The 25443-nt window shown below is 42.9% G+C and overlaps 1 protein-coding gene across 1 annotated transcript in view; it reads right to left on the bottom strand.

Moving 5' to 3' along the window:
- Positions 1-25443, bottom strand: part of LOC103507945 — a 93448-nt gene that overhangs the window by 958 nt on the left and 67047 nt on the right. Inside the window, exons 9-28 of the mRNA XM_026822676.1 lie at positions 24599-24963; positions 24079-24248; positions 23287-23635; positions 22896-22985; positions 21809-21901; positions 21119-21481; positions 19900-20046; positions 19720-19775; positions 18713-19024; positions 18080-18198; positions 17547-17739; positions 16534-16839; positions 12794-13096; positions 12251-12408; positions 11681-11792; positions 10976-11335; positions 4039-4261; positions 3448-3681; positions 2904-3103; positions 1975-2344 (exon numbers count right to left, since the gene is read on the bottom strand). Of these exons, the coding sequence (XP_026678477.1) occupies positions 1975-2344; positions 2904-3103; positions 3448-3681; positions 4039-4261; positions 10976-11335; positions 11681-11792; positions 12251-12408; positions 12794-13096; positions 16534-16839; positions 17547-17739; positions 18080-18198; positions 18713-19024; positions 19720-19775; positions 19900-20046; positions 21119-21481; positions 21809-21901; positions 22896-22985; positions 23287-23635; positions 24079-24248; positions 24599-24963 (4523 nt within the window). The remainder of the gene's footprint in view (positions 1-1974; positions 2345-2903; positions 3104-3447; positions 3682-4038; positions 4262-10975; positions 11336-11680; positions 11793-12250; positions 12409-12793; positions 13097-16533; positions 16840-17546; positions 17740-18079; positions 18199-18712; positions 19025-19719; positions 19776-19899; positions 20047-21118; positions 21482-21808; positions 21902-22895; positions 22986-23286; positions 23636-24078; positions 24249-24598; positions 24964-25443) is intronic.

The raw sequence follows: 25443 nt of genomic DNA on the forward strand, positions 1-25443 counted from the left end.
ACGAGGGTTGATCAGGATGTATCCTGGCTTGTTACAGCCGAACTGTACTTCTGAGCCCTGGGAACAACGAAGGGTTAATAATTTGTTCATTAGTCATTATTCCAATAGTCTTAGTGCGGTCATACAGATTTGAGCAATTCGGAGGATTCAATAACACAATGACTTCCTTTCAGGCTTCACTTTTGAACAGCCCAGAAAATTAGCCAATAAGAAACTAAATAGTTAGCTAGGTAAATACCTACCTACCTAGTTAAGATCTACCTAAAGAGGTCAACTTCTTCTAAGTTCTTGCGTACATTTTGTTTCTTTCTCTTCCAAGTTGTGCCTTTCCAGTTTTGTTAGATGTACTCGCTGCTGTATGCACACTTGTTTTACGTCCTTCACCTTCAACTTTGCTTAAAGCCCGGGTTTCTCACCTGTTCATCATCATATCTCACCTGTTCATAACTAGTGGCCACCTGGTATCCATCAACAGGTCTACCAGGGTCCGAACACACAGGTCCCTCACATCTGAGGTCCCCAAAGTCCCAGATTCCATTAGCCTGACATCTCACGACGTTGTCATTCTTGTCCGTTTGTCCGGCCAGCTTGAACGTGTCTTGGCAGCCGAAGAAGAAGGAAGATTGATACCGGGTGTCGAGGAAGTTGCCGTACTCTGCCCCGGGTGTGGGGACTGGAACGTTACAGTCCACGCGAGGACAGGACGGTGGTGCCCCGGACAGCCAGTAGTCGGGGAAACCCTGGGAATAGTGGAGGGAGAAGATAGAATTCATTACATGGTATTTACAATGATGGAATACTCTTTGCAGACTACTAATGTAGATCGCAAAGAGGAGAGGTCCAGCCACCGACCCCTGGGGTACACCGGAATGAATTGGTTTCCACTCAGAATATTTTCCATCATGCAAGATCCGTTGCCTACGTCCTCGCAAGTATGAGGCTATCCATGATAGGGCATTATCCGATACCGATAGTCTCGTGCGTTTTAAGGTTGCCTACCTAGTTAAGATCTACCTAAAGAGGTCAACTTCTTCTAAGTTCTTGCGTAGGTACATTTTGTTTCTTTCTCTTCCGAGTTTGTGCCTTTCCAGTTTTGTTAGATGTACTCGCTGCTGTATGCACACTTGTTTTACGTCCTTCACCTTCAACTTTGCTTAAAGCCCGGGTTTCTCACCTGTTCATCATCATATCTCACCTGTTCATAACTAGTGGCCACCTGGTATCCATCAACAGGTCTACCAGGGTCCGAACACACAGGTCCCTCACATCTGAGGTCGCCAAAGTCCCAGATTCCATTAGCCTGACATCTCACGACGTTGTCATTCTTGTCCGTTTGTCCGGCCAGCTTGAACGTGTCTTGGCAGCCGAAGAAGAAGGAAGATTGATACCGGGTGTCGAGGAAGTTGCCGTACTCTGCCCCGGGTGTGGGGACTGGAACGTTACAGTCCACGCGAGGACAGGACGGTGGTGCCCCGGACAGCCAGTAGTCGGGGAAACCCTGGGAATAGTGGATGGAGAAGATAGAATTCATTACATGGTATTTACGATGATGTAATACTCTTTGCAGACTACTAATGTAGATCGCAAAGAGGAGAGGTCCAGCCACTGACCCCTGGGGTACACCGGAATGAATTGGTTTCCACTCAGAATATTTTCCATCATACAAGATCCGTTGCCTACGTCCTCGCAAGTATGAGGCTATCCATGATAGGGCATTATCCGATACCGATAGTCTCGTGCGTTTTAAGGTTGCAAGGAGTACGTCAAAATCTTCAGAATCAAAGGCTTTGCCATGTCAAGCAGGACAAGAAATTTAAAAAAAACATTATTCAAGGACTACTCACAGGTTTAGGATCGTACACACACTGTCGGAACCCAGCGCTGGCCGTCTGTCTCAAATGTCTTATTGTATGAAAAAGAATGGAAAACACAAAAATGCCTAAATTTCAGACTTTTCATGAGGTTCTGACTCACCTCTACAGAAGTTCCTAGCAGGGGCAGCAGGCTGATAAGTGAACATATTGGCAGGACAAGCCTCACAATCCTTGTGTCCACCTACTGGTGGCTCTCCGGTGTAACTGTTCCTTGGGCATTCCAAACAGGGCACTAAACCAGTCGGCGAGTAGGTTCCGTAGCCACACACGGGCACACACTCTTGTACAGCTTTGGAGCCTTCTTCTCGCGTGTAAGTTCCCATGGGACATTTGAGACAGACGCCTTGGCGGTCGTTGTTCTGGTAGAAGCCTCGAGGACATGGTGTGCAAGTCTTCTGGTTGATACCAGCGAATGTACCCGCGGGACAGTGCAGACACCGGGGTACTTGGTTCATATCCATGTTCAAGACCTACGGGCAGGAGAGTTGAGGGAGTTCCCAGTCGGCGAGTAGGTTCCGTAGCCACACACGGGCACACACTCCTGTACTGCCTTGGAGCCTTCCTCTCGCGTGTAAGTTCCCATGGGACATTTGAGACAGACGCCTTGGCGGTCGTTGTTCTGATAGAAGCCTCGAGGACATGGGGTGCAAGTCTTCTGGTTGATACCGGCGAATGTACCCGCGGGACAGTGCAGACACCGGGGTACTTGGTTCATATCCATGTTCAAGACCTACGGGCAGGAGAGTTGAGGGAGTTAATAACCTATATGTAGTTATAGTTATCCACTGTTCTATCTAACTAGTTCTATGATATTATCTAACTAGTAGGCCAGTGAACTGTAGACCTTACTCGGACAGACAAAAAAGATCCTGGAGTGGAGGCTCAATCGTGCCAAAAAAAAAAAAAAAAAAAAAAAAAAAAAAAAAAATACTGCAGAGTTATTATAGCAAACAAAACTCAGACCTCAATTCGTTCAATGAACCACAGCTATCTCGTCATTATGGATGGAAAATATGGACCAGATCTTACCTCGCCCACATTACAAGTGAAGCCTCGAGTGATGGTAGAAGTTCTGGCTCTCAGAGGTGGACATTGGTTACCCACTGAGCTGATGTTGAGCAGAGGCTCTACAGCAGCACTGGCATAGGGGACGTTCAAATCAAATACGAGGTTCAGAGTAGAGCCGCAAAGGTCGTACAACTGGGGTTGTCTTACTGCTGGTACAACACCTGCGGAAGTGAAAGGGGAGGGATAGGTTAGAATAATGAAATGGACACCTAGATATCTAAATATAGTTAGGTAGCTAGGTACGCGTGAAAAATATCTAAGACCCTTAGGATAGATATTTCCTCTTCCAAAAAATAACCAACAATGTAGCTCCAAAGCGGCCAGGGGTCATTTCCGCACTCAAAAGTACATAGCTTGACGAAATGAATGACCTGAAGATGACATTGCTGCAGTAGCTTGAAGAGATTGACCCTATTGAGGCAATCCTATTTCGGGGTTTTCAATCCTATTTGGGCAGATCAGGCAGGTTATCCTGCCTGTCACGGTAGGTATTTTCTATTCTTACCCAGAATGAAATCAATGTTGACAATATTCTCATCGGTCAGGTGTGGTTTGGCGTCAATGAAAGACACATTCATGTTCACATTGACAGCAGAGCAGCGCTGGGTGAGTACATTGTTGAGAGATGGATAGAACTGTTCCAGGAGATCCGTGTATTGTTTCAGACAGAGGTTAGCAACAGCGCCATTAGCACGGTACGCGATGCTGGCAACAATGTGGTAGTCTGCTTGCTGAGTGTCTGGAAAACAAATGATTAATGCTATTAGGCGCTGAATTGTTGATTATGTACACATCATTCCATGACCTTTGTACACTTCAGAGACAAGAGTAGGTACTGTGGAAGATTAATGTTTTCTTTAGGTTGAGGCTTCACAAGTCGGATTACTCGTATTATTTTGTCTTAATTCAAGGAAAGCACCGACCTTAACTTCAAGGTATAATTAACCGATCAAAGTAACGCGGTCAATAAACTGTAAAAATATCAAAAACCGTATTTCTCCAAACCACGAAGAACTTGGTAGAATGTTGTTTCAGCTTTTAACTCTAGTATGTGATAAAGGCTTTCTTTTTGGACGTTCCATGTTGAGTAGCTTACCTTCAGATACACAGTCTGGTACCAAGGATGACGGGGTCCACAGAGTCTTCTGGTCACACATGAATGTCTTGACGGGTTCGCCATCAGTAAACCTGAAGCCAGCATTACAGGTAGCCACACACTGGAGGTCTTTGTCTATAGAATCGCCGGGTTGACAGTTGAGAGCGCCGTTGTTTGGAGGTTTGAGTTCCCAATCCACGCACGGGGTGGCTTGCACTGACACCTGGAATGGTTTGATGATTGATTAGGAGTGAAGTTCTCAAACGACCCAAATAATATGTACAGCCGAATAAAACCGTTTTAATCCATTGTTGAGAACACCAACAAGACTTGGCGTTTAGAAATTGATGGTGTTGAAAATTTACCTTATAGGAATCCTGAGAAGATGAACGCCATAAACTCTTTAAATGTACCTCTCCTCTTAACGTCCACTACTAACGCCCTATCCTTCTGCTTCCCCTACAGGTTACAGCGGTATCAACTGTCAGGAAGAGAAGTCAGACTGTCGCAATGATACATGTCCGGAGCGAGCAATGTGTAAGGATGAACCAGGCATTAACAATTTCACCTGTCTGTGTCGCGCGGGCTATACGGGAGTCAACTGTGACATCACCATTGATCCGTGTTCTGCCCAAGGCAATCCTTGCAAGAATGGAGCTACGTGTACTTCCCTACAGCAGGGGAGATACAAGTGTGAATGCGACCTGGGCTGGGAAGGAATCCACTGTGAAACCAATGTTGGTGAGTACCTACCTATTACCTACTAACCTCATTTTGCGTTGAACTGTATCCACACATAGTCGACACCGTCGCTCGATATCGACTGAAACCGTACACTGCCTCGACAACATTCATCTCTTCACTACGTCCATCGACGGAGCGGCGAGCGGCGTCGAGTACATATGTGTGGACACAGCTTTAGAAATTAGTTAAAGTTTCCTTGACAGTCTTGATGAATTCCTTGCCTTTTTGGGCTGAGAGAGGAGTGAGATGAGGGAGGAAGAGGGCAGCCTTGAATCCCAACTATATTCCGAGAGGTCGAATTCAATGTTAGATCAATTTTCTGAATCAATCAATCCATTATGGTTCCATCATGGGACGGGTCGAATTTCCTGATTATGCTCACCTAACCAACCTCTCCTCTTTCAGACGACTGCGCTGAGAAGCCTTGTCTCCTAGGTGCCCAATGTACGGACCTGGTGAACGATTTCAAATGCGACTGTCCGTCTGGATTTACCGGGAAACGCTGCCAGGAGAAAGTCGACCTGTGTGCGTCCAACCCTTGTGACCATGGTATATGTGTGGACAGACTGTTCAGACATGAGTGTGTATGTGAGGCAGGATGGACGGGACCCCGATGTACCACGAACATTAACGAGTGTGAATCGTTCCCGTGTAAGAATGGAGGTAAGTAAACGAAGTAGTTAGCCATGTATAAGAGTGGTCTTTTTGTGTATGGATAGTCCGAGGATAAGAATGAGTCTGATTCTTCTCATATTTAAATTTCTGGAATTCTTGTTATGTCTGAGAACCCAAATCTTGTCCATCATATGAGAGATATACCTACGTAATGAGCATGCTACACTTGAAATTTTACTTGTTCCTTGAGTCCGAGTTTGACTGCAAATGAATGTTCGTCAAATATTGGACTTTTTTCAAGGACCTAAATTTTCGTGGAAGCTGTCAAACTTTCTTGACTTGGCAGGCGGAGCGCTACCGTGCTCCTTAATTTCACCATGGAGTTATAGAATCGGACAATCGGACCTACATTTATTTCACCTATGCCACTATTTCCTGTTATTAATGACACTCCGAACAATTCTATTCCAGGTACATGTACGGACCTAGTAGGAGGATTCTCATGCAGTTGTGACCTGGGATTCACTGGAAAGCATTGCCAGCATTTGATTGACGACTGCGCCAGTGAACCTTGTCAGAATGGCGGATCCTGTGTGGACATGTTAGATGGGTTCATGTGTCAGTGTAGACCTGGCTTTGTGGGTCTGCAGTGCGAGGCAGATATTGATGAGTGTTTGAGTGACCCGTAATAATGGCCAATCTTACCACAGAGTTAACACAGTGTCAAGGGTTTTCTTTGACGTCACCCATTTGATTAACAAAGGCGAGCAAAAAGGTCTATGCTCCTTGCTTTCAAACCGAAGCGACGACTTCAAAACGTAAAGAACTGAAAGCAAAAAGGTCTATGCTCTTTGCTTTCCAGTCCACTCTGTTACTAGCCTAATTTGTTTCATCTGTTGTAGCTGATTCTGATGAGCCATTGCTACTATTAATGAATTTATTTAATTTTGACATCCCTTGTAAATACTATTTTACTTGTCTTATTTTAATCAATGGATACTTACAAGTTGGTTTTATCCAGTAGTCGTACTATCTGTGTTAAGATCGGGCATAAAAGACAATACTACCCCAAGATAGACGAAACTCCGAGTCGGGATAAAACCAACTTGTAAGTATCCATTGATTAAAATAACACAAGTAAAATAGAGCCATTGCTAATCTTGTAATTTAATATTAATCAATTTGCAGGTATCGGGTTTGGGCTGATATATTTGCCCGCTGTGGTGTGTGTGGGCTACTATTTCGAGACCAAAAGATCTCTAGCCACAGGTATAGCAGTGTGTGGTTCAGGATTTGGTACGTTTGCTTTCGCACCGTTGGCATCGTATCTGTTGAGAGAGTTTGATTGGAGGGGCGCCAACCTGATTCTTGCTGGACTCATTCTTCATTGTGCTGTAAGTATTCGGAGTTTTTTATTATTATTATTATTTTTACAAGGAACATAACGCCATTTTCAATATTTTATTGGAAATGGCATGAGTTATCATTGATAATCCTATGTAATGGTTCATTTACACATGCAGTGTTAATCCTCCTTGTTTAACAAGGATTATATCTTATATCGTTGGTGCTTTGATTAGGATATCATATAATTATGTAGTTTGGCTGAAATCCAGAATGTGAATTATCTTGTTTTAAGTAAAAGAATTGATTGATATCTCACTAATAAAATTGTGTAAAATGTCTAATAGATATTACAGTCTTTCCTTTTACATAATATTATGATGTCCCAGATTTTCCCAGTGCCAGTGTCACTATCCCAAGTTTGGATTTTAGTACTAATTTCTGGTTTTGTTTTTCTTTCAGATCTTCGGTGCCTTGATGCGTCCGCTAGAAGCAAACCGAGGTTCCTCTCACAAACCTCTACTACAGCGGATGGCAGATGAGAAGCGATTCCAAATGGAACGAGGGTCAATAGGAGGCTCCTACTTCATCGTACAACTACCAGACGGTAGTATGGAGAAACGAATGAAGATGCCCATCAACATTGACCCTGGTGTTCACTCCAGCTTCAACTTGGACCAGCTCGTTCCTGGAACGCCCATCACTCCTGTCCCTACCATGGCAGTGCTTCCAACCATCACAGAAGTGAAAGCACCTGAACAGAGTGGATCCAGCAATAACTCAAACACAAGCAGTGCAGCCGAGTTGAAAATAGACAAACCCAAGAAAGACATCAAAATCGAAGGCGTGGAAGAAGTCAAAGAAGAAGAGGAGACACAAGCAGCGCAGCCGAGTTGAAAATAGACAAACCCAAGAAAGACATCAAAATCGAAGGCGTGGAAGAAGTCAAAGAAGAGGAGGAGGTGAAAGAAAACGAAGAGGAAGATAAGAATGAAGAAGTGGAATCACCTGTAGATGATGCTGATGACAAGAAACCTGAAGTGAAGAGTTCTATCCCAAGGAATGCCTCACAGCCTGCATTCACTACACATGTTCAAGGTTTACATAAGAATGGATCCGTGCCTAACTTTGACAGGATTCGGAAGACAAGTGCCAGTGAGCGATACCGTCCAACTCTGGGACCCATCAAGGTGTCCAAACCATCCCAAGGAATGCATCACAGCCTGCATTCACTACACATGTTCAAGGTTTACACAAAAACGGATCCGTGCCTAACTTTGACAGGATTCGGAAGACAAGTGCCAGTGAGCGATACCGTCCAACTCTGGGACCCATCAAGGTGTCCAAACCTAATGTCAACTCCAATGGAGATCTTAGGAAATCCTTGCACTTGAAACTGTCCAACGCTAACATTACTGGAAGCAGAAACAATACCAATGATGAGATGTGGTCGAAAACAGATGTAAGTAATAGTGACTTACTTTGGTAGCTAGGTGGATCAATTGGTAAGGAGGAAGGGGTTAGTTCAAATCCTAGCCAAGGCATGACAATATTTATCTATTCGAAAATTTGGTCACATAATAACAGATCTCTAAAAGTTGAGTGGTCTAATATGCTTCAGAGTAAAGGAATCTTGATTGTGTTAAGCACGAAATGCTTGTCCCAAATATCGTTTCCCGCTTAATATATACTAAATTTTATTACTTGACTTGGACTAGAACCACCAACCTCCAGATTCAAAGTCCACCTGCTGGTCACTACACCACTGAGGTTGTTTTATGCTTCAGAGTCACTTGATGGCTAGCAGTATATATAGCTCATGTTCTTCATTTTACATGGTTTTCGTTTCCTTTCCAGATCGATCAAGATGGCGTAAGTTTCTCCGCCTCCAAGCAAAGTATTAAACAATCGAAGAAGGTATATTTAGCTTATGTTCTTAATTTTACATGGTTTTCGTTTCCTTTCCAGATCGATCAAGATGGCGTAAGTTTCTCCGCCTCCAAGCAAAGTATTAAACAATCGAAGAAAGATTACATTCGCCCGATGGCCAGGAAAGACATATTCTACTCGGGCAGCATTGTCAACTTGCCCGAGTATCAATCACAGAAATCATTGGCCACCTACAGACAGAGTGTTATGTCTATTCCGAGGTACTCGAGAAGTGCAGTGAACATTGACGCTGCGGATCAAGACATTGAAAGAGACGGAGGAGGTATGGCTTATTGATTTCTAAAAAGGGATTATAATTGTGTTAAGCATAAATGCTTATCGCAATTGTCGTTCCTTACTTAATGCACTACGCTAAATTTTATGACTCGACTTTAAGGTGGTCTCTTCCGATCCCTTGTGTGCCGCGTCCATTTTTAGTTTAGGACTATTGCACTACGACTTGGACTCGAACCGCCAAACTCCAGATCCACCGCGCTAACCACTACACCACTGAGGTTGGTATTGATTTGTAATAACTACAAAACATTGAAATGGAGATCTTTTCTGACGAAATTCCCGTGTGCGGAGTCCAGTATGTAGGATTATTGCACCCATTTGTAACTATGACAATGACTTGACTTTAAGGTGGTCTCTTCCGATCCCTTGTGTGCCGCGTCCATTTTTAGTTTAGGACTATTGCACAACGACTTGGACTCGAACCGACAAACTCCAGATCCGAAGTCCACCGCGCTAACCACTACACCACTGAGGTTGGTATTGATTTGTAATAACTACATAACATTGAAATGGAGATCTTTTCTGACGAAATTCCCGTGTGCGGAGTCCAGTATGTAGGATTATTGCACCCATTTGTAACTATGACAAACTATGTGGGGTGTTGGCAAATGAGAAATATACTATTTATGACGAGGTTACTATTTATAAACGACGCTAAACTTAATAGTTTTTACTTTGCTCGCCGTGTCCTTACCCTTAATTATCAAAGTGGGATAGTGAACATTTTTAGACGTAAGGCGTAAAAGACAACTCCTAATATCCATAACCTCTTGAGTTCAATTGCAGAAATAGTAAGAGCAAAAAAAGGAAATGCCTCAAGTATTGATGGTTAATTTTGGTTCTCTACAATGTAAAGTAACAAAATAGGACCTACAACGTGGACTTATCAGATAATTTTCCTTTTATTTATTGTTTCAGGCTCTCACTATTTTCCAGTCTATCAATCCTAGGATGTTTATTAACTATGTTTACAACAAGAGATAGACCATCAGGGTTAGAATACGCCAAACTTGCATCAGTATGAAACCGATTAGAAAACACCTCTAACATCTTCTACTGAAACAATTGGCGCACCTTAGAAAAACTGTTACGGTGTCTATATTATATGTGTTACCGGCATTCTATAGAATACCTAGTCATTCTATGAAATGTCTAGCGTTCTTAGGCAAAAAGTATAATGAAATCGATAGTAATATGATAATATATGATTTTATGCATTCTGTACATACATACATAACCATTATCGTTCTATCCTATAGGACAGGTCGATGAACAAAGCCCCTCCACCAGACTCTATTGCTATACCTTTAAATGTAAATTGTTATTGGCATTAAAATAATGGATACATTTGGATTGACTAGTTCTGATTAGATATCACCCTTCCTTAGTCAGGGGGTCTCCTTGTTCTCATAACGACCAAGACAACTAACTTTACTTTTACATCACTATCATACATACATACCAATGTAAATTGTTATTGGCATTAAAGTAATGGATTCATTTGGATTGACTAGTTCTGATTAGATTTCACCCTTCCTTAGTCAGGGGGTCTCCTTGTTCTCATAACGACCAAGACAACTAACTTTACTTTTACATCACTATCATACATACATACACCTTACCCTTAATTATCAAAGTGGGATAGTGAACATTTTTAGACGTAAGGCGTAAAAGACAACTCCTAATATCCATAGCCTCTTGAGTTCAATTGCAGAAATAGTAAGAGCAAAAAAAGGAAATGCCTCAAGTATTGATGGTTAATTTTGGTTCTCTACAATGTAACCAAACTTGATAGTGTCTTCATAACGATATCTTGGTCTTCCCTTAGGTCTTGTACCTTCCATTTCCATATCATAAACTTCAAGAAGAAAGAAAGACCTCTTAGCCTCTTAACTGCTGGAAGGTGCTGATTGAATTGAACTCTAAGCCCCACATTTTTCTTTTCAACTTTTAACTTAGCAGGAAGATTGCGTATCAGCTACAGCCTTATAATTTCTGTAATTTATTATTTATAATGGTTTTCAGTACAATTCAACAAATCTTGTTTCAACTCACCCACACAAGGAGAATACCCATAGTCATATCCCAGCAGAGGTTCTACTTTAGGTTCTTCACATCCCATCAGCTCGAACTTGAGACAAGCGTTATCCATGTAGCTCACAATACCCAGAATGACAAATCTAGCCTGTACAAACTTAGGCAGCGTGATCATAGCTAGTTCTCCGTAGTTGCCTGGATCTCTCATGGTGAGATTAAAGTTGGGGAAGTACACCACAAAGTTCTCACTCTCGGCTTGTTTGTAGAAGAATCGGATTTCGGTGGGTCTTCCTACGATGTCGTTGGTGACAACACCTTTCACTAGGATAGCCTGTACAGGATAAAGGAAATTTTAATGAAACCGAAATCGAAGAGAGAAGGAGGACAGATTAGTAGTAAGCTAACAACCTTATCTGGTTGGGATACAGTTCACTTCTGGCGGGACTCGAACCCGCGACCTATCTATTATCTTTCATATAAGTGTCTTTAAGCATCATTTTATGTTAAATTTATAAACATGAATAAATAAATATTGGATTTGATTTGATAGCGCTTATAAGACAGGCACCTCACCTTCCAAGCTAATTAGGTTGGGTCTTGGGCTTGCCTAATTTGAAAGAATAACCTTCCATAGAAGTTTGTCTTTAAGCATCAGGTTTAATGGTTGGAAACTCACCTTGACTCTAAACACCTGGCCTAGATCCACACTGACATAAGTGAAAGCTTCTTGCTTGCCACACCATCCAGTAACTGAGTTGAGACGAATGTTTCTAGCTTCGTAGTTTGGTCTGAAAATGACGAGAGAAAATCGAATATGATAAATATGTACCTATGTATAAAAAAGCCCAAAGATATTCGCGCTGATTCTCGTTCAGATTAGGTGTTATACATACTTGGTTTACAATAAATAAGACTCTGGTCTATTATACGACTCACAAATAATAAATTGGCAAGTTGGAAAAATGCTAGAGCCCTAGGGGGATATCGCGCTTAGAAGTGTTCGATCACAACATGGGGATATTTACCTTTCAGAGGTAGCGTTAATGCTAGAGTCCGGAATTCTAATATTCGCGCTGATTCTCGTTCAGATAAGGTGTTATACAATCTTGGTATACATATACAATAAATAAGACTCTGGTCTATTATAACGACTCACAAATAATAAATTGGCAAGTTGGAAAAATGCTAGAGCCCTAAGGGGGATATCGCGCTTAGAAGTGTTCGATCACAACATGGGGATATTTACCTTTCAGAGGTAGCGTTAATGCTAGAGTCCGGAATTCTGCCGGATGCCAATCCAAGGGGTTTGATGATTTTACATTCCGGTTCTCGCACACAAGTGATAGGACGAGGGTTGATCAGGATGTATCCTGGCTTGTTACAGCCGAACTGTACTTCTGAGCCCTGGGAACAACGAAGGGTTAATAATTTGTTCATTAGTCATTATTCCAATAGTCTTAGTGCGGTCATACAGATTTGAGCAATTCGGAGGATTCAATAACACAATGACTTCCTTTCAGGCTTCACTTTTGAACAGCCCAGAAAATTAGCCAATAAGAAACTAAATAGTTAGCTAGGTAAATACCTACCTACCTAGTTAAGATCTACCTAAAGAGGTCAACTTCTTCTAAGTTCTTGCGTAGGTACATTTTGTTTCTTTCTCTTCCGAGTTTGTGCCTTTCCAGTTTTGTTAGATGTACTCGCTGCTGTATGCACACTTGTTTTACGTCCTTCACCTTCAACTTTGCTTAAAGCCCGAGTTTCTCACCTGTTCATCATCATATCTCACCTGTTCATAACTAGTGGCCACCTGGTATCCATCAACAGGTCTACCAGGGTCCGAACACACAGGTCCCTCACATCTGAGGTCGCCAAAGTCCCAGATTCCATTAGCCTGACATCTCACGACGTTGTCATTCTTGTCCGTTTGTCCGGCCAGCTTGAACGTGTCTTGGCAGCCGAAGAAGAAGGAAGACTGATACCGGGTGTCGAGGAAGTTGCCGTACTCTGCCCCGGGTGTGGGGACTGGAACGTTACAGTCCACGCGAGGACAGGACGGTGGTGCCCCGGACAGCCAGTAGTCGGGGAAACCCTGGGAATAGTGGAGGGAGAAGATAGAATTCATTACATGGTATTTACAATGATGGAATACTCTTTGCAGACTACTAATGTAGATCGCAAAGAGGAGAGGTCCAGCCACCGACCCCTGGGGTACACCGGAATGAATTGGTCCTAAATTGACCCGACATAAAAGTCTTATACGGTAACATAATGGCAACAAGTAAGTTGTTCGACATCCTTGTTTACGACTGCTTTGTTAGGAACGGTTATTGCTTTCGTAACGACACGGTTTTGTTTTTAGACTTTGGTTTCTACATAGATGACGTTTATCGCAATGTATTCACAGGTAGAATAAGGTATGGGTATTCCTACTACTTCGAATCTTAATAAGATCATTGAGTTCATCGTAACTTACCCAGACAGTTTGGTAGTTTTTCCCAGCGGCCATCGGCCAGACAGGAGATCTTCTCAATAGGCAAACCAGATGGGAAGGCGAACCCGGCATAACACTGGTACATAGCTTCTCCTCTGTAAGTGACATTGGTAGAGCCGATGGAGAATCCGTTGTCAATCTGGGGTACCGGGCCACAGTATACCTCTGTGAAAATGAAAACAAGAACATGTAATTATGTTAGCTTGATAGGCTCATTGTAAGTTTTATGAAGTTATATTGTGCCAAGGATATAATTAGTGTATAACGACGTTATTCCGTTTGCATATGAATTAACTTTAGGTACCTACTACAGCACTTTCCCACTATAGTGATAAAACTGGCGTGAGTATACACTATCAATATGTAACAGAGGCTAAAGGAATAAGTAAGTTAACGCCTACTTATTACTTATAGTCTGGTAATGGAGTTATATGAATTTTCAACACCAGAAGGGGAGTCACCTATCTTACCTTGACAGTTGGGCACATAGGACACGGTCCAGTTGCCTCCGAGGCGACACTCCGATACAATCTTGTTCTTCCCGGTAGCAAACTCCTGTCCGATGGGGCACGAGAATATCACCGCTGTCCCGAACGAAGTCTCTCGGCTAGAAGCCAGAGCTCCTTCCCCAGGGCGAAGCGAGGGGCAGTCGGCGGAGAAACTTGCAGTCCAGCCCTTGTCTGAGTGTAGAGCGTCGGTGACGAAGCGTAGCAGCATTTCACCGCTTGATGCAGTGAGTGTGATCTTGGGCGCGGCAAGACCAGTGAATCCGCTACCTGGATGAAGACGTAACCCGGAGGTGCTGGCTCCGTCGAATACCTGAAGGGGGGGGGGAGTGAGAAGTTAGAAATCTTTTCAAGTCTGATTTGAAGATGAGGAGTAGGTACGAGACATTTTTGGACAGTGGGTGTGCACATTGGAGTATGTATTCCCTAAGGATGTTATACATACACAAAAAGCCCACTCCGAGGCTTGGGTGTAGGGGCAAACAGCCCTAAAGGATGGGTTTAGCTTCTACAAATCTATGAAGGGATGTTATAAATGAAGGATAATCCTGATAGAACTTACCTGTACATGGTCAGAAGCATGAAGGCTCATGGCATCGAATTTCAACGACAAAGGTCCACCTGAAGGATTCTTGACTCTAATCAAGCATTCGACATTGCCGGGGTAGTTGGCTAAACCATAGGCAGGTGATGAGACGGTACCATTCACTGCGGACAACGTAGCACGACATCCTGGAAAAGAATAAGAGGGACAAGAGTTGATTATACACAAGATTCACCGTCATAATAAAGATAGGCAGATAATTAGTTCTCAGGATCACACAAGGTTCAATATGCTTTATTGGAATAATTGAACCATTTTTCTGGGCGCAAGAGCTTTAGATAATGTAAGAAAGGCTAGAAATGCTGGCATTCAACAAATGAAGTGCAATACACGGAGTGTAGCTATCACGGAATGAACTGGTCATTATTACCACTTTGTTCTTAATCTGCAATCCCTGATAGTGCAGTTGTTATAAAGTCAATCTTGATCTTAAAGAAGGTGAATTACTTTGAGTCCCAGTAGGTATTCCCAAACTTACCTTGAGTGTACTTAATATTGAAGCCTTTGCAGATGGGTTAAGCTTCTACGAATCTCTACCCGAGCTATAACACACCAGTTCCTAATGGATCACTGTAGTTAAGCAACATTGCGCATGGTTAGTATCCGAATGGTGACCATGTGGGCAATCGGATGCTGCTGGCTTTTCTCGACTCCACTCAGGCTGGTGAGATTAATGTGACGAGGCGCGTAGCTTGTCCCCGATTGGAGGGTAAAACCGAAAGCCCCCGTCACTAAATACCTTAGCACTGCTAAATTAGCAGTTATACAGTGACGTAAAACCCCTACCAATACAAACTGTTTAAGCAAAATATTCTCCACATTGCTCCTTGATTATTGAGACCCCCTAAGATCCTTTTGAGAGTATTTCTCACCTTGGTTGACACTAGCACTCCATTCTCAGGTACTTCTACATTGGGGCACATGACTGGTACACAGGTCTTATTCCTCTGGTACACGTCACCATCACGTTCTCCAGACTCCACAGTTTCTACATGGAAACCAGCTGTTCCGTTTTTGGTGAACAGTTCGAATCCTACGTTACAGACACACGAGTAACTTCCAGGACTGTGGAGAAGAAAAGAGAATGGTTAGAAATGAGGTGGATCACTGGATTCACTGATTTGAGTGGGCGGATTCACTATGAATCAAGCGAAACGGTCATTTTACGATTGTCAAGAGTAAACCAACTAGTTACTAGAGTGTACGACCTTTATCACCATCACGTTCTCCAGACTCCACAGTTTCTACATGGAAACCAGCTGTTCCGTTTTTAGTGAACAGTTCGAATCCTACGTTACAGACACACGAGTAACTTCCAGGACTGTGGAGAAGAAAAGAGAATGGTTAGAACTTAGAAATGAGGTGGATCACTGGATTCACTGATTTCAGTGGGCGGATTCACTATGAATCAAGCGAAACGGTCATTTTACGATTGTCAAGAGTAAACCAACTAGTTACTAGAGTGTACGACCTTTACTATACTAGTTCCTGAGCGATCACTGCTAATACCAAGTCCTGTGCTTATTTATACGACTCGAATCGCACTAAAAAGTCTCTGCACCCTAGCAATTGCTATGTGGGTTGATTTTCAAGAATAAAATTCCATACCTCGGCTGAGATTAAACCCACGCCCTCCTGATTACCAGGCGAATTCTATTGGCCACTCACCAGCAGGATGCTAGGTACTGTTGTTGTGGGTTGATTTTCAAGAATAAAATTCCATACCTCGGCTGAGATTAAACCCACGCCCTCTTGATTACCAGGCGAATTCTATTGGCCACTCACCTGTTGATACATTTCTGGTCACATCCACCATTATTGACGGCACACTCGTTAATGTCGAAATCTACAGAATCAAAGGCTTTGCCATGTCAAGCAGGACAAGAAATTAAAAAAAAAAAAAACATTATTCAAGGACTACTCACAGGTTTAGGATCGTACACACACTGTCGGAACCCAGCGCTGGCCGTTTGTCTCAAATGTCTCCCCGTGTTGCCGCAGTTGAGCGTCACATTCTCTCTGAACGGTACCAGGACGCTCTCCTTATCGGCTCGGAGCACAGCCAGACCTTCTGTCTTGTCATCAGGCAGAGAGACACACTTGGCGTATTGACATTGAGGTACCGTGCCGTTCCAAACACCACCAGACGTACAGAGTAGGGAGGCGGAGCCCACCAACACGTAGCCAAAGTTACACTGGAAGCTCACCAGGTCTCCGAAGTGGAAGGAGGACTGCCAAGAAAAAATAGGTAGATTTATGGTTAGTTGATTAGTTATGTTTCAAAATTTCCATTTTACCCGAGCTACGTACACAAAAAGCCCACTCCGAGACTTAGGTGTAGGGGCAAACAGCTCTAAAGGATGGTTAACCCATCTACGAATCTCTACCCGAGCTACGCACCAGTTCCTAATGGATCACTGTAGTTAAGCAACATTGCGTATGGTTAGTATCCGAATGGTGGAAATACGTAGAATTATGGTTAGTTGATTAGTTATGTTTCAAAATTTTCATTTTACCCGAGCTGCGTACACAAAAAGCCCACTCCGAGACTTAGGTGTAGGGGCAAACAGCTCTAAAAGATGGGTTAAGTTTCTACGAATCTCTACCCGAGCTACGCACCAGTTCCTAATGGATCACTGTAGTTAAGCAACATTGCGTATGGTTAGTATCCGAATGGTGACCATGTGGGCAATCGGGTGCTGCTGGCTTTTCTCGACTCCACTCAGGCTGGTGAGATTAATGTGACGAGGCGCGTAGCTTGTCCCCGATTGGAGGGTAAAACCGAAAGCCCCCGTCACTAAATACCTTAGCACTGCTAAGTTAGCAGTTATACAGTGACGTAAAACCCCTACCAATACAAACTGTTTAAGCAAAATATTCTCCACATTGCTCCTTGATTATTGAGACCCCCTAAGATCCTTTTGAGAGAATTTCTCACCTTGGTTGACACTAGCACTCCATTCTCAGGTACTTCTACATTGGGGCACATGACTGGTACACAGGTCTTATTCCTCTGGTACACGTCACCATCACGTTCTCCAGACTCCACAGTTTCTACATGGAAACCAGCTGTTCCGTTTTTGGTGAACAGTTCGAATCCTACGTTACAGACACACGAGTAACTTCCAGGACTGTGGAGAAGAAAAGAGAATGGTTAGAAATGAGGTGGATCACTAAATTCACTGATTTGAGTGGGCGGATTCACTATGAATCAAGCGAAACGGTCATTTTACGATTGTCAAGAGTAGACCAACTAGTTACTAGAGTGTACGACCTTTACTATACTAGTTCCTGAGCGATCACTGCTAATACCAAGTCCTGTACTTATTTATACGACTCGAATCGCACTAAAAAGTCTCTGCACCCTAGCAATTGCTATGTGGGTTGATTTTCAAGAATAAAATTCCATACCTCGGCTGAGATTAAACCCACGCCCTCCTGATTACCAGGCGAATTCTATTGGCCACTCACCTGTTGATACATTTCTGGTCACATCCACCATTATTGACGGCACACTCGTTAATGTCCGTACATTCCAGTCGGGTACATCCCATAACTTCCAATCTTAAACATGGTGCTCCGACGTAGTCCTGAAACAATATGAATGAAATCTGTCAAATAGTATTCCTCGAACCATCCGTCGGGTCATAAGTCGTAGCTTACATCACAAAGACGTATAATACGGCACCAAAATTTGGTAATTTATTATCTAGGACGGCATAATTTCAGGTCCCATGGGAAACATATGAAATGACTAGGGGTGGGTGACGCTGTCTTGTATGTGTTAAGCTGAAACTCCGAAAATCAAAGCTGATAAGTCCCGGAAAAGTCGAGTTTTTTACTGCTATGTGCTTGGATTACTAATGCTATGGATACCCACTAAAATTGTGGCGAGGCTCTATTACAGGGGTCGGTAACCTTTTCAATGCATGGGCGCAATCTGTTCAGGCCCTGAAGCGGGCCTGGCGCATCAATTCTATTTAATAAGGGGTGGGAGCCAACTTGACTACAACTCACCTGTATCTTGAACTTGATATACTGGGCCTGGCCTGGCGCATCAATTCTATTTAATAAGGGGTGGGAGCCAACTTGACTACAACTCACCTGTATCTTGAACTTGATATACTGGGCCTCGATAGGCACGGGCAGGTTCAACACAGACAGGGTGGGCTCGAGTATCCTGAACTCCACAGGGGTACCGTCTGGGTTCGTATAATCTCGGAAAACATCGGTCAAGTTGTTCGAGTGCTGAATTCTCACGGCTGAAGTGAACGCTTGTCCTCCCATACCTCGGGATACGCCTTGGGTGCGGAATCCGCGGATGATGCTGGGGGCTTTGAGATCAAGCTGGATCCAGTTCGAGCCTGGTTCTATGGCGTTACCACACCAACCTCGGCCACTGTTCAGACGAACGAGCTGAGAAGGGAAGATGAAAGAGGTTTTTATTAGTTTGCAGATTTGGACAAGAGTATCAATCTATCAAAACTACAACTTACTTGTATCTTGTTAAACAATGTCTGAAAAATATGCACTGGAACTCAGTTAGAAAACAGTATAACTAAGTCAAGAAGGGAAGGCTAGAATATTTTGAACTCATTTTATGAAAGGAAAGATATACCAACAACTATGTACGTTAAAGACAAGATCCTTAGAAGAATAAATTGAGAAGTAGGATACCGAATTTTAAGTAGTGATTTGGGTTGTCCAACAGTAAAAGATGGAATCAGCATAATAATCAGTAAAAGAAAGACGAGCTGAGAAGGGAAAATGAAAGAGGTTTTTATTAGTTTGCAGATTTGGACAAGAGTATCAATCTATCAATAGTACTCCTGACAACAAAAACTACAACTTACTTGTATCTTGTTAAACAATGTCTGAAAAATATGCACTGGAACTCAGTTAGAAAACAATTAAACTAAGTCAAAAAGAGAAGGCTAGAATATTTGGACTCATTTTATGAAAGGAAAGATATACCAACAACTATGTACGTTAAAGACAAGATCCTTAGAAGAATAAATATTGAGAAGTAGGATACCGAATTTTAAGTAGTGATTTGGGTTGTCCAACAGTAAAAGATGGAATCAGCATAATAATCAGTAAAAGAAACCTACCTCTTTGTTATAGGTGGGTTCATATCCGGATACGCTGATGGCATCATCACTCACTCCTCCAGTCACCAAGCCCAAGTCTCCTACCGGTCTACATTCCATGCTAGGAGTAAAGCCGGGTTTACATCGGCAGTGGAAAGCACCAGGCGTGTTCATACAGTGTGATGGCATCATCACTCACACCTCCAGTCACCAAACCCAAGTCTCCTACCGGTCTACATTCCATGCTAGGAGTAAAGCCGGGTTTACATCGGCAGTGGAAAGCACCAGGCGTGTTCATACAGTCAGTAGAGGCGACGTCACATTGAGAAGCTGCACACTCGTTGATATCTGAGGAAGCAGAAAGAAAATGGAGATCAGTAAGTAATTTAGAATATACCCTGCTTAATAGGTAGGTATACTTCTTGATGGATGCCTTGGTAACTTTGTGAAGGTCCATATTGATAGAGAGAGGGCTAAGTTATTTTCCAAGTGTATAAGTTGTTTTCCCTCTCTCTATTATAATAGGAATACTGCCGGAATGAGACTGAAAAGTCCTCTAATGTACAGATATATTCCAAAGCTGAGTTTAAATTAGGTCTACAAGCACCAGAAAGTAACCCGCTGAAATACCTACCTACTTACAATTGAAACATGGGAGCAATATTTTGTTCACTCCAGGAATCAAAACTGAGACCCTGTTCATGGCAAATGCCTATCGCATAGCTAGTAGGTCTAGTCAGTCTAGGGGCAAGACCTGAAATCGTGTCCCTAAATCCCTCGTCCGGTTATCACTCACCTTCACATTTGGGCACATTGGCAAACTCCTCGTTAGGGCCACACTTGATGATGCTCGATCCACCAATCAGTTTGAATCCGTAGGTCTAGTCAGTCTAGGGGCAAGACCTGAAATCGTGTCCCTAAATCCCTCGTCCAGTTTTCACTCACCTTCACATTTGGGCACATTGGCAAACTCCTCGTTAGGGCCACACTTGATGATGCTCGATCCACCAATCAGTTTGAATCCGCGAAGCTGCACACTCGTTGATATCTGAGGAAGCAAAAGAAAATCGAGATCAAGATCAGTAAGTATAAGTAATTTAAAATATACCCTGCTTTATGTTGTCCATGGTATACCGCCAGGATCAGACTGAAAAGTCCTCTAATGAGTCTAATGTACATACAGAGTTACAGATGTATTCCAGAAAAGAGTTCAAATCAGGTCTACAAGCACCGGAAAGTAACCCGCTGAAATACCTACCTACTTACAATTGAAACATGGGAGCAATATTTTGTTCACTCCAGGAATCAAAACTGAGACCCTGTTCATGGCAAATGCCTATCGCATAGCTAGTAGGTCTAGTCAGTCTAGGGGCAAGACCTGAAATCGTGTCCCTAAATCCCTCGTCCAGTTTTCACTCACCTTCACATTTGGGCACATTGGCAAACTCTTCGTTAGGGCCACACTTGATGATGCTCGATCCACCAATCAGTTTGAATCCGCGATGACACTGCACTCTAGCTTCATCTCCGTAGAAGTACTTCCTCGTGGGGTCCACAATGAATCCGTTCGCTATACTGGGTAGACTAGGACACGCGGCTTTGCTACACGTGGGCACATCACTGGACCAAGTGCCATTGCTCATACACAGGACTACAGGGTGACCGCTACGCACGTACCCTGGTTCACATTCAAACCGGACGATGGTTCCGTAGCTACGACCGCCGCCATTGAGTACGGTGGCGTTCGTGTGAGGAGTCTCCGGTAGAGGGGGACACTGGGAAGCTGAAATTAAATTGAAAATGAATTTATCATTAGAGAAACCTTGAGGAAAATACAATGCAATAATCCTAGACAAAGTGGACGCGATACACAAGGGATAACAGGATAGTAAGGTAAATAACGTTCAACACATAATATTTTGAGAATAATATTTTCGAAGACAATAAAACTCCAGATAAATCAGAGTACCTACCTATTTGCCCTGTGTTGAATTTAATCTACAATTCTACATAGATGACGTTTATCGCAATGTATTCACAGGTAGAATAAGGTATGGGTATTCCTACTACTTCGAATCCTAATAAGATCATTGAGTTCCTCGTAACTTACCCAAACAGTTTGGTAGTTTTTCCCAGCGGCCATCGGCCAGACAGGAGATCTTCTCAATAGGCAAACCAGATGGGAAGGCGAACCCGGCATAAGTTGAAAATGAATTTATCATTAGAGAAACCTTGAGGAAAATACAATGCAATAATCCTAGACAAAATGGACGCGGTACACAAGGGATAACAGGATAGTACCTAAGGTAAATAATGTTCAACACATAATATTTTGAGAACAATATTTTCGAAGACAATAAAACTCCAGATAAATCAGAGTACCTACCTATTTGCCCTGTGTTGAATTTAATCTACAATTCTACATAGATAGTTGAAATAATGAATGGAGTCTTTGAATAGGGACAACACAGGTTCAACATAAGAGTATAAACAAACCAAAACATGCAAGTAAACATTGATGGTTTTGTTCTTTGAAAAACAATATCTTAAGAGGATTTGGAAATTTGCGCTTGTCTTTGCTAATGTGTGTGGGATACAAAACATGTCTTTCACCTATTGAACGAAACCGAAACCCTAGGATACCCAAGGTGTGGCGTATTGAAATTTGTACACAATTACTTGTTTGACTATAAATTTACCTATTAGGTACAGAATTTAAAATGTCGCCACCCAATACGTAGGTACACTCTAGAACGGATCTTAGACTACCACAGCTGGACTCCTGCCCTAATGGATGGGTGATTAAACACCCCAACATCTAGTCATTTTCATGTGTGGCGGAGGAAATTTTGATAGGAAAATAAGGATCTTACTAGCAGATCCTTATTTTCAGGATCACTAAAACAAAATAAAATCCAAATATGTATTTAACTTACCGGTCGGGCAGGCATTGCTAACTGGCGTGAGTATACACTATCAATATGTAACAGAGGCTAAAGGAATAAGTAAGTTAACGCCTACTTATTACTTATAGTCTGGTAATGGAGTTATATGAATTTTCAACACCAGAAGGGGAGTCACCTATCTTACCTTGACAGTTGGGCACATAGGACACGGTCCAGTTGCCTCCGAGGCGACACTCCGATACAATCTTGTTCTTCCCGGTAGCAAACTCCTGTCCGATGGGGCACGAGAATATTGGTACATAGCTTCTCCTCTGTAAGTGACATTGGTAGAGCCGATGGAGAATCCGTTATCAATCTGGGGTACCGGGCCACAGTATACCTCTGTGAAAATGAAAACAAGAACATATATGTTAGCTTGATAGGCTCATTGTAAGTTTTATGAAGTTATATTGTGCCAAGGATATAATTAGTGTATAACGACGTTATTCCGTTTGCATATGAATTAACTTTAGGTACCTACTACAGCACTTTCCCACTATAGTGATAAGACTGGCGTGAGTATACACTATCAATGTGTAACAGAGGCTAAAGGAATAAGTAAGTTAATGCCTACTTATTACTTATAGTCTGATAATGGAGTTATATGAATTTTCAACACCAGAAGGGGAGTCACCTATCTTACCTTGACAGTTGGGCACATAAGACACGGTCCAGTTGCCTCCGAGGCGACACTCCGATACAATCTTGTTCTTCCCGGTAGCAAACTCCTGTCCGATGGGGCACGAGAATATCACCGCTGTCCCGAACGAAGTCTCTCGGCTAGAAGCCAGAGCTCCTTCCCCAGGGCGAAGCGAGGGGCAGTCGGCGGAGAAACTTGCAGTCCAGCCCTTGTCCGAGTGTAGAGCGTCGGTGACGAAGCGTAGCAGCATTTCACCGCTTGATGCAGTGAGTGTGATCTTGGGCGCGGCAAGACCAGTGAATCCGCTACCTGGATGAAGACGTAACCCGGAGGTGCTGGCTCCGTCGAATACCTGAAGAGGGGGGAAGTGAGAAGTTAGAAATCTTTTCAAGTCTGATTTGAAGATGAGGAGTAGGTACGAGACATTTTTGGACAGTGGGCATGCACATCGGAGTATGTATTCCCTAAGGATGTTATACATACAAAAAAAGCCCACTCCGAGGCTTGGGTGTAGGGGCAAACAGCCCTAAAGGATGGGTTTAGCTTCTACAAATCTATGAAGGGATGTTATAAGAAATCTTTTCAAGTCTGATTTGAAGATGAGGAGTAGGTACGAGACATTTTTGGACAGTGGGTGTGCACATTGGAGTATGTATTCCCTAAGGATGTTATACATACACAAAAAGCCCACTCCGAGGCTTGGGTGTAGGGGCAAACAGCCCTAAAGGATGGGTTTAGCTTCTACAAATCTATGAAGGGATGTTATAAATGAAGGATCATCCTGATAGAACTTACCTGTACATGGTCAGAAGCATGAAGGCTCATGGCATCGAATTTCAACGACAAAGGTCCACCTGAAGGATTCTTGACTCTAATCAAGCATTCGACATTGCCGGGGTAGTTGGCTAAACCATAGGCAGGTGATGAGACGGTACCATTCACTGCGGACAACGTAGCACGACATCCTGGAAAAGAATAAGAGGGACAAGAGTTGATTATACACAAGATTCACCGTCATAATAAAGATAGGCAGATAATTAGTTCTCAGGATCACACAAGGTTCAATATGCTTTATTGGAATAATTGAACCATTTTTCTGGGCGCAAGAGCTTTAGATAATGTAAGAAAGGCTAGAAATGCTGGCATTCAACAAATGAAGTGCAATACACGGAGTGTAGCTATCACGGAATGAACTGGTCATTATTACCACTTTGTTCTTAATCTGCAATCCCTGATAGTGCAGTTGTTATAAAGTCAATCTTGATCTTAAAGAAGGTGAATTACTTTGAGTCCCAGTAGGTATTCCCAAACTTACCTTGAGTGTACTTAATATTGAAGCCTTTGCGAGACTGTCCCAGAGCCGTCTTGAAGTACACATAGAGTTTATCTCCAGTAGACATGACCAGTTTCTGGTTCTGCTCTTTGTTTCCCGACAGGCGAGCAATGGGTAGACTGTTCGGATTATCTCCATCTCGAACCAGGATATAGTCACGGTCCTTTTCCAGATCCAAGTCTTCCACTTCCAGGGTGATAATGCGACCAGGCGCGGCTACTAAGATGTACAGACATTCGAGACCTCCAGGATAGTTCTGAGGATAGCCAGGGGAGGTGAGGACCTGTGGCTGAGAGGTAGCACGGAGGCTGCCCCCACACGTCTGAGGTTCTGTCTTCCATGAGGCACTGGAACAAAGAAATAGAGAAGCTTTAAGAATGCAGAAAGAAAATAAAATTATGTATATTGCTTTAAAAGTTCAACTATAACTTCACCATTCTGAAGTTATGGTTGATTCCAACTGTCAGAAATAGACTATTTCGGAGTCATGTACACGTAGATTCAATATTAATTTCCTATTTATGAAAGGTAGACATTTCAAGTCAGCCTCTTTCCAGTCAGCTCGGTTGAGTAAGTTACTTCATTCAGCTTGACTCCATACACGAAAAGTTCACTCCGAGGCTTAGGTGTAGGGGCAAATAGCGAAACAGCCCCAAAAGATGGGTTACGCTTCTACGAATCTACGAAAGCTACTTCATTCTCTGATAATATTCGACAAATCATAGGAGACAAGAAATGCCTCTCGCAGATAATGATACGCCAGTGTAGGGGCAAATAGCGAAACAGCCCCAAAGGATGGGTTACGAATCTACGAAAGCTACTTCATT

Source organism: Diaphorina citri, unplaced genomic scaffold, assembly GCF_000475195.1.
Source record: "Diaphorina citri unplaced genomic scaffold, Diaci psyllid genome assembly version 1.1 scaffold354, whole genome shotgun sequence".
Lineage (NCBI taxonomy): Eukaryota > Metazoa > Arthropoda > Insecta > Hemiptera > Psyllidae > Diaphorina > Diaphorina citri.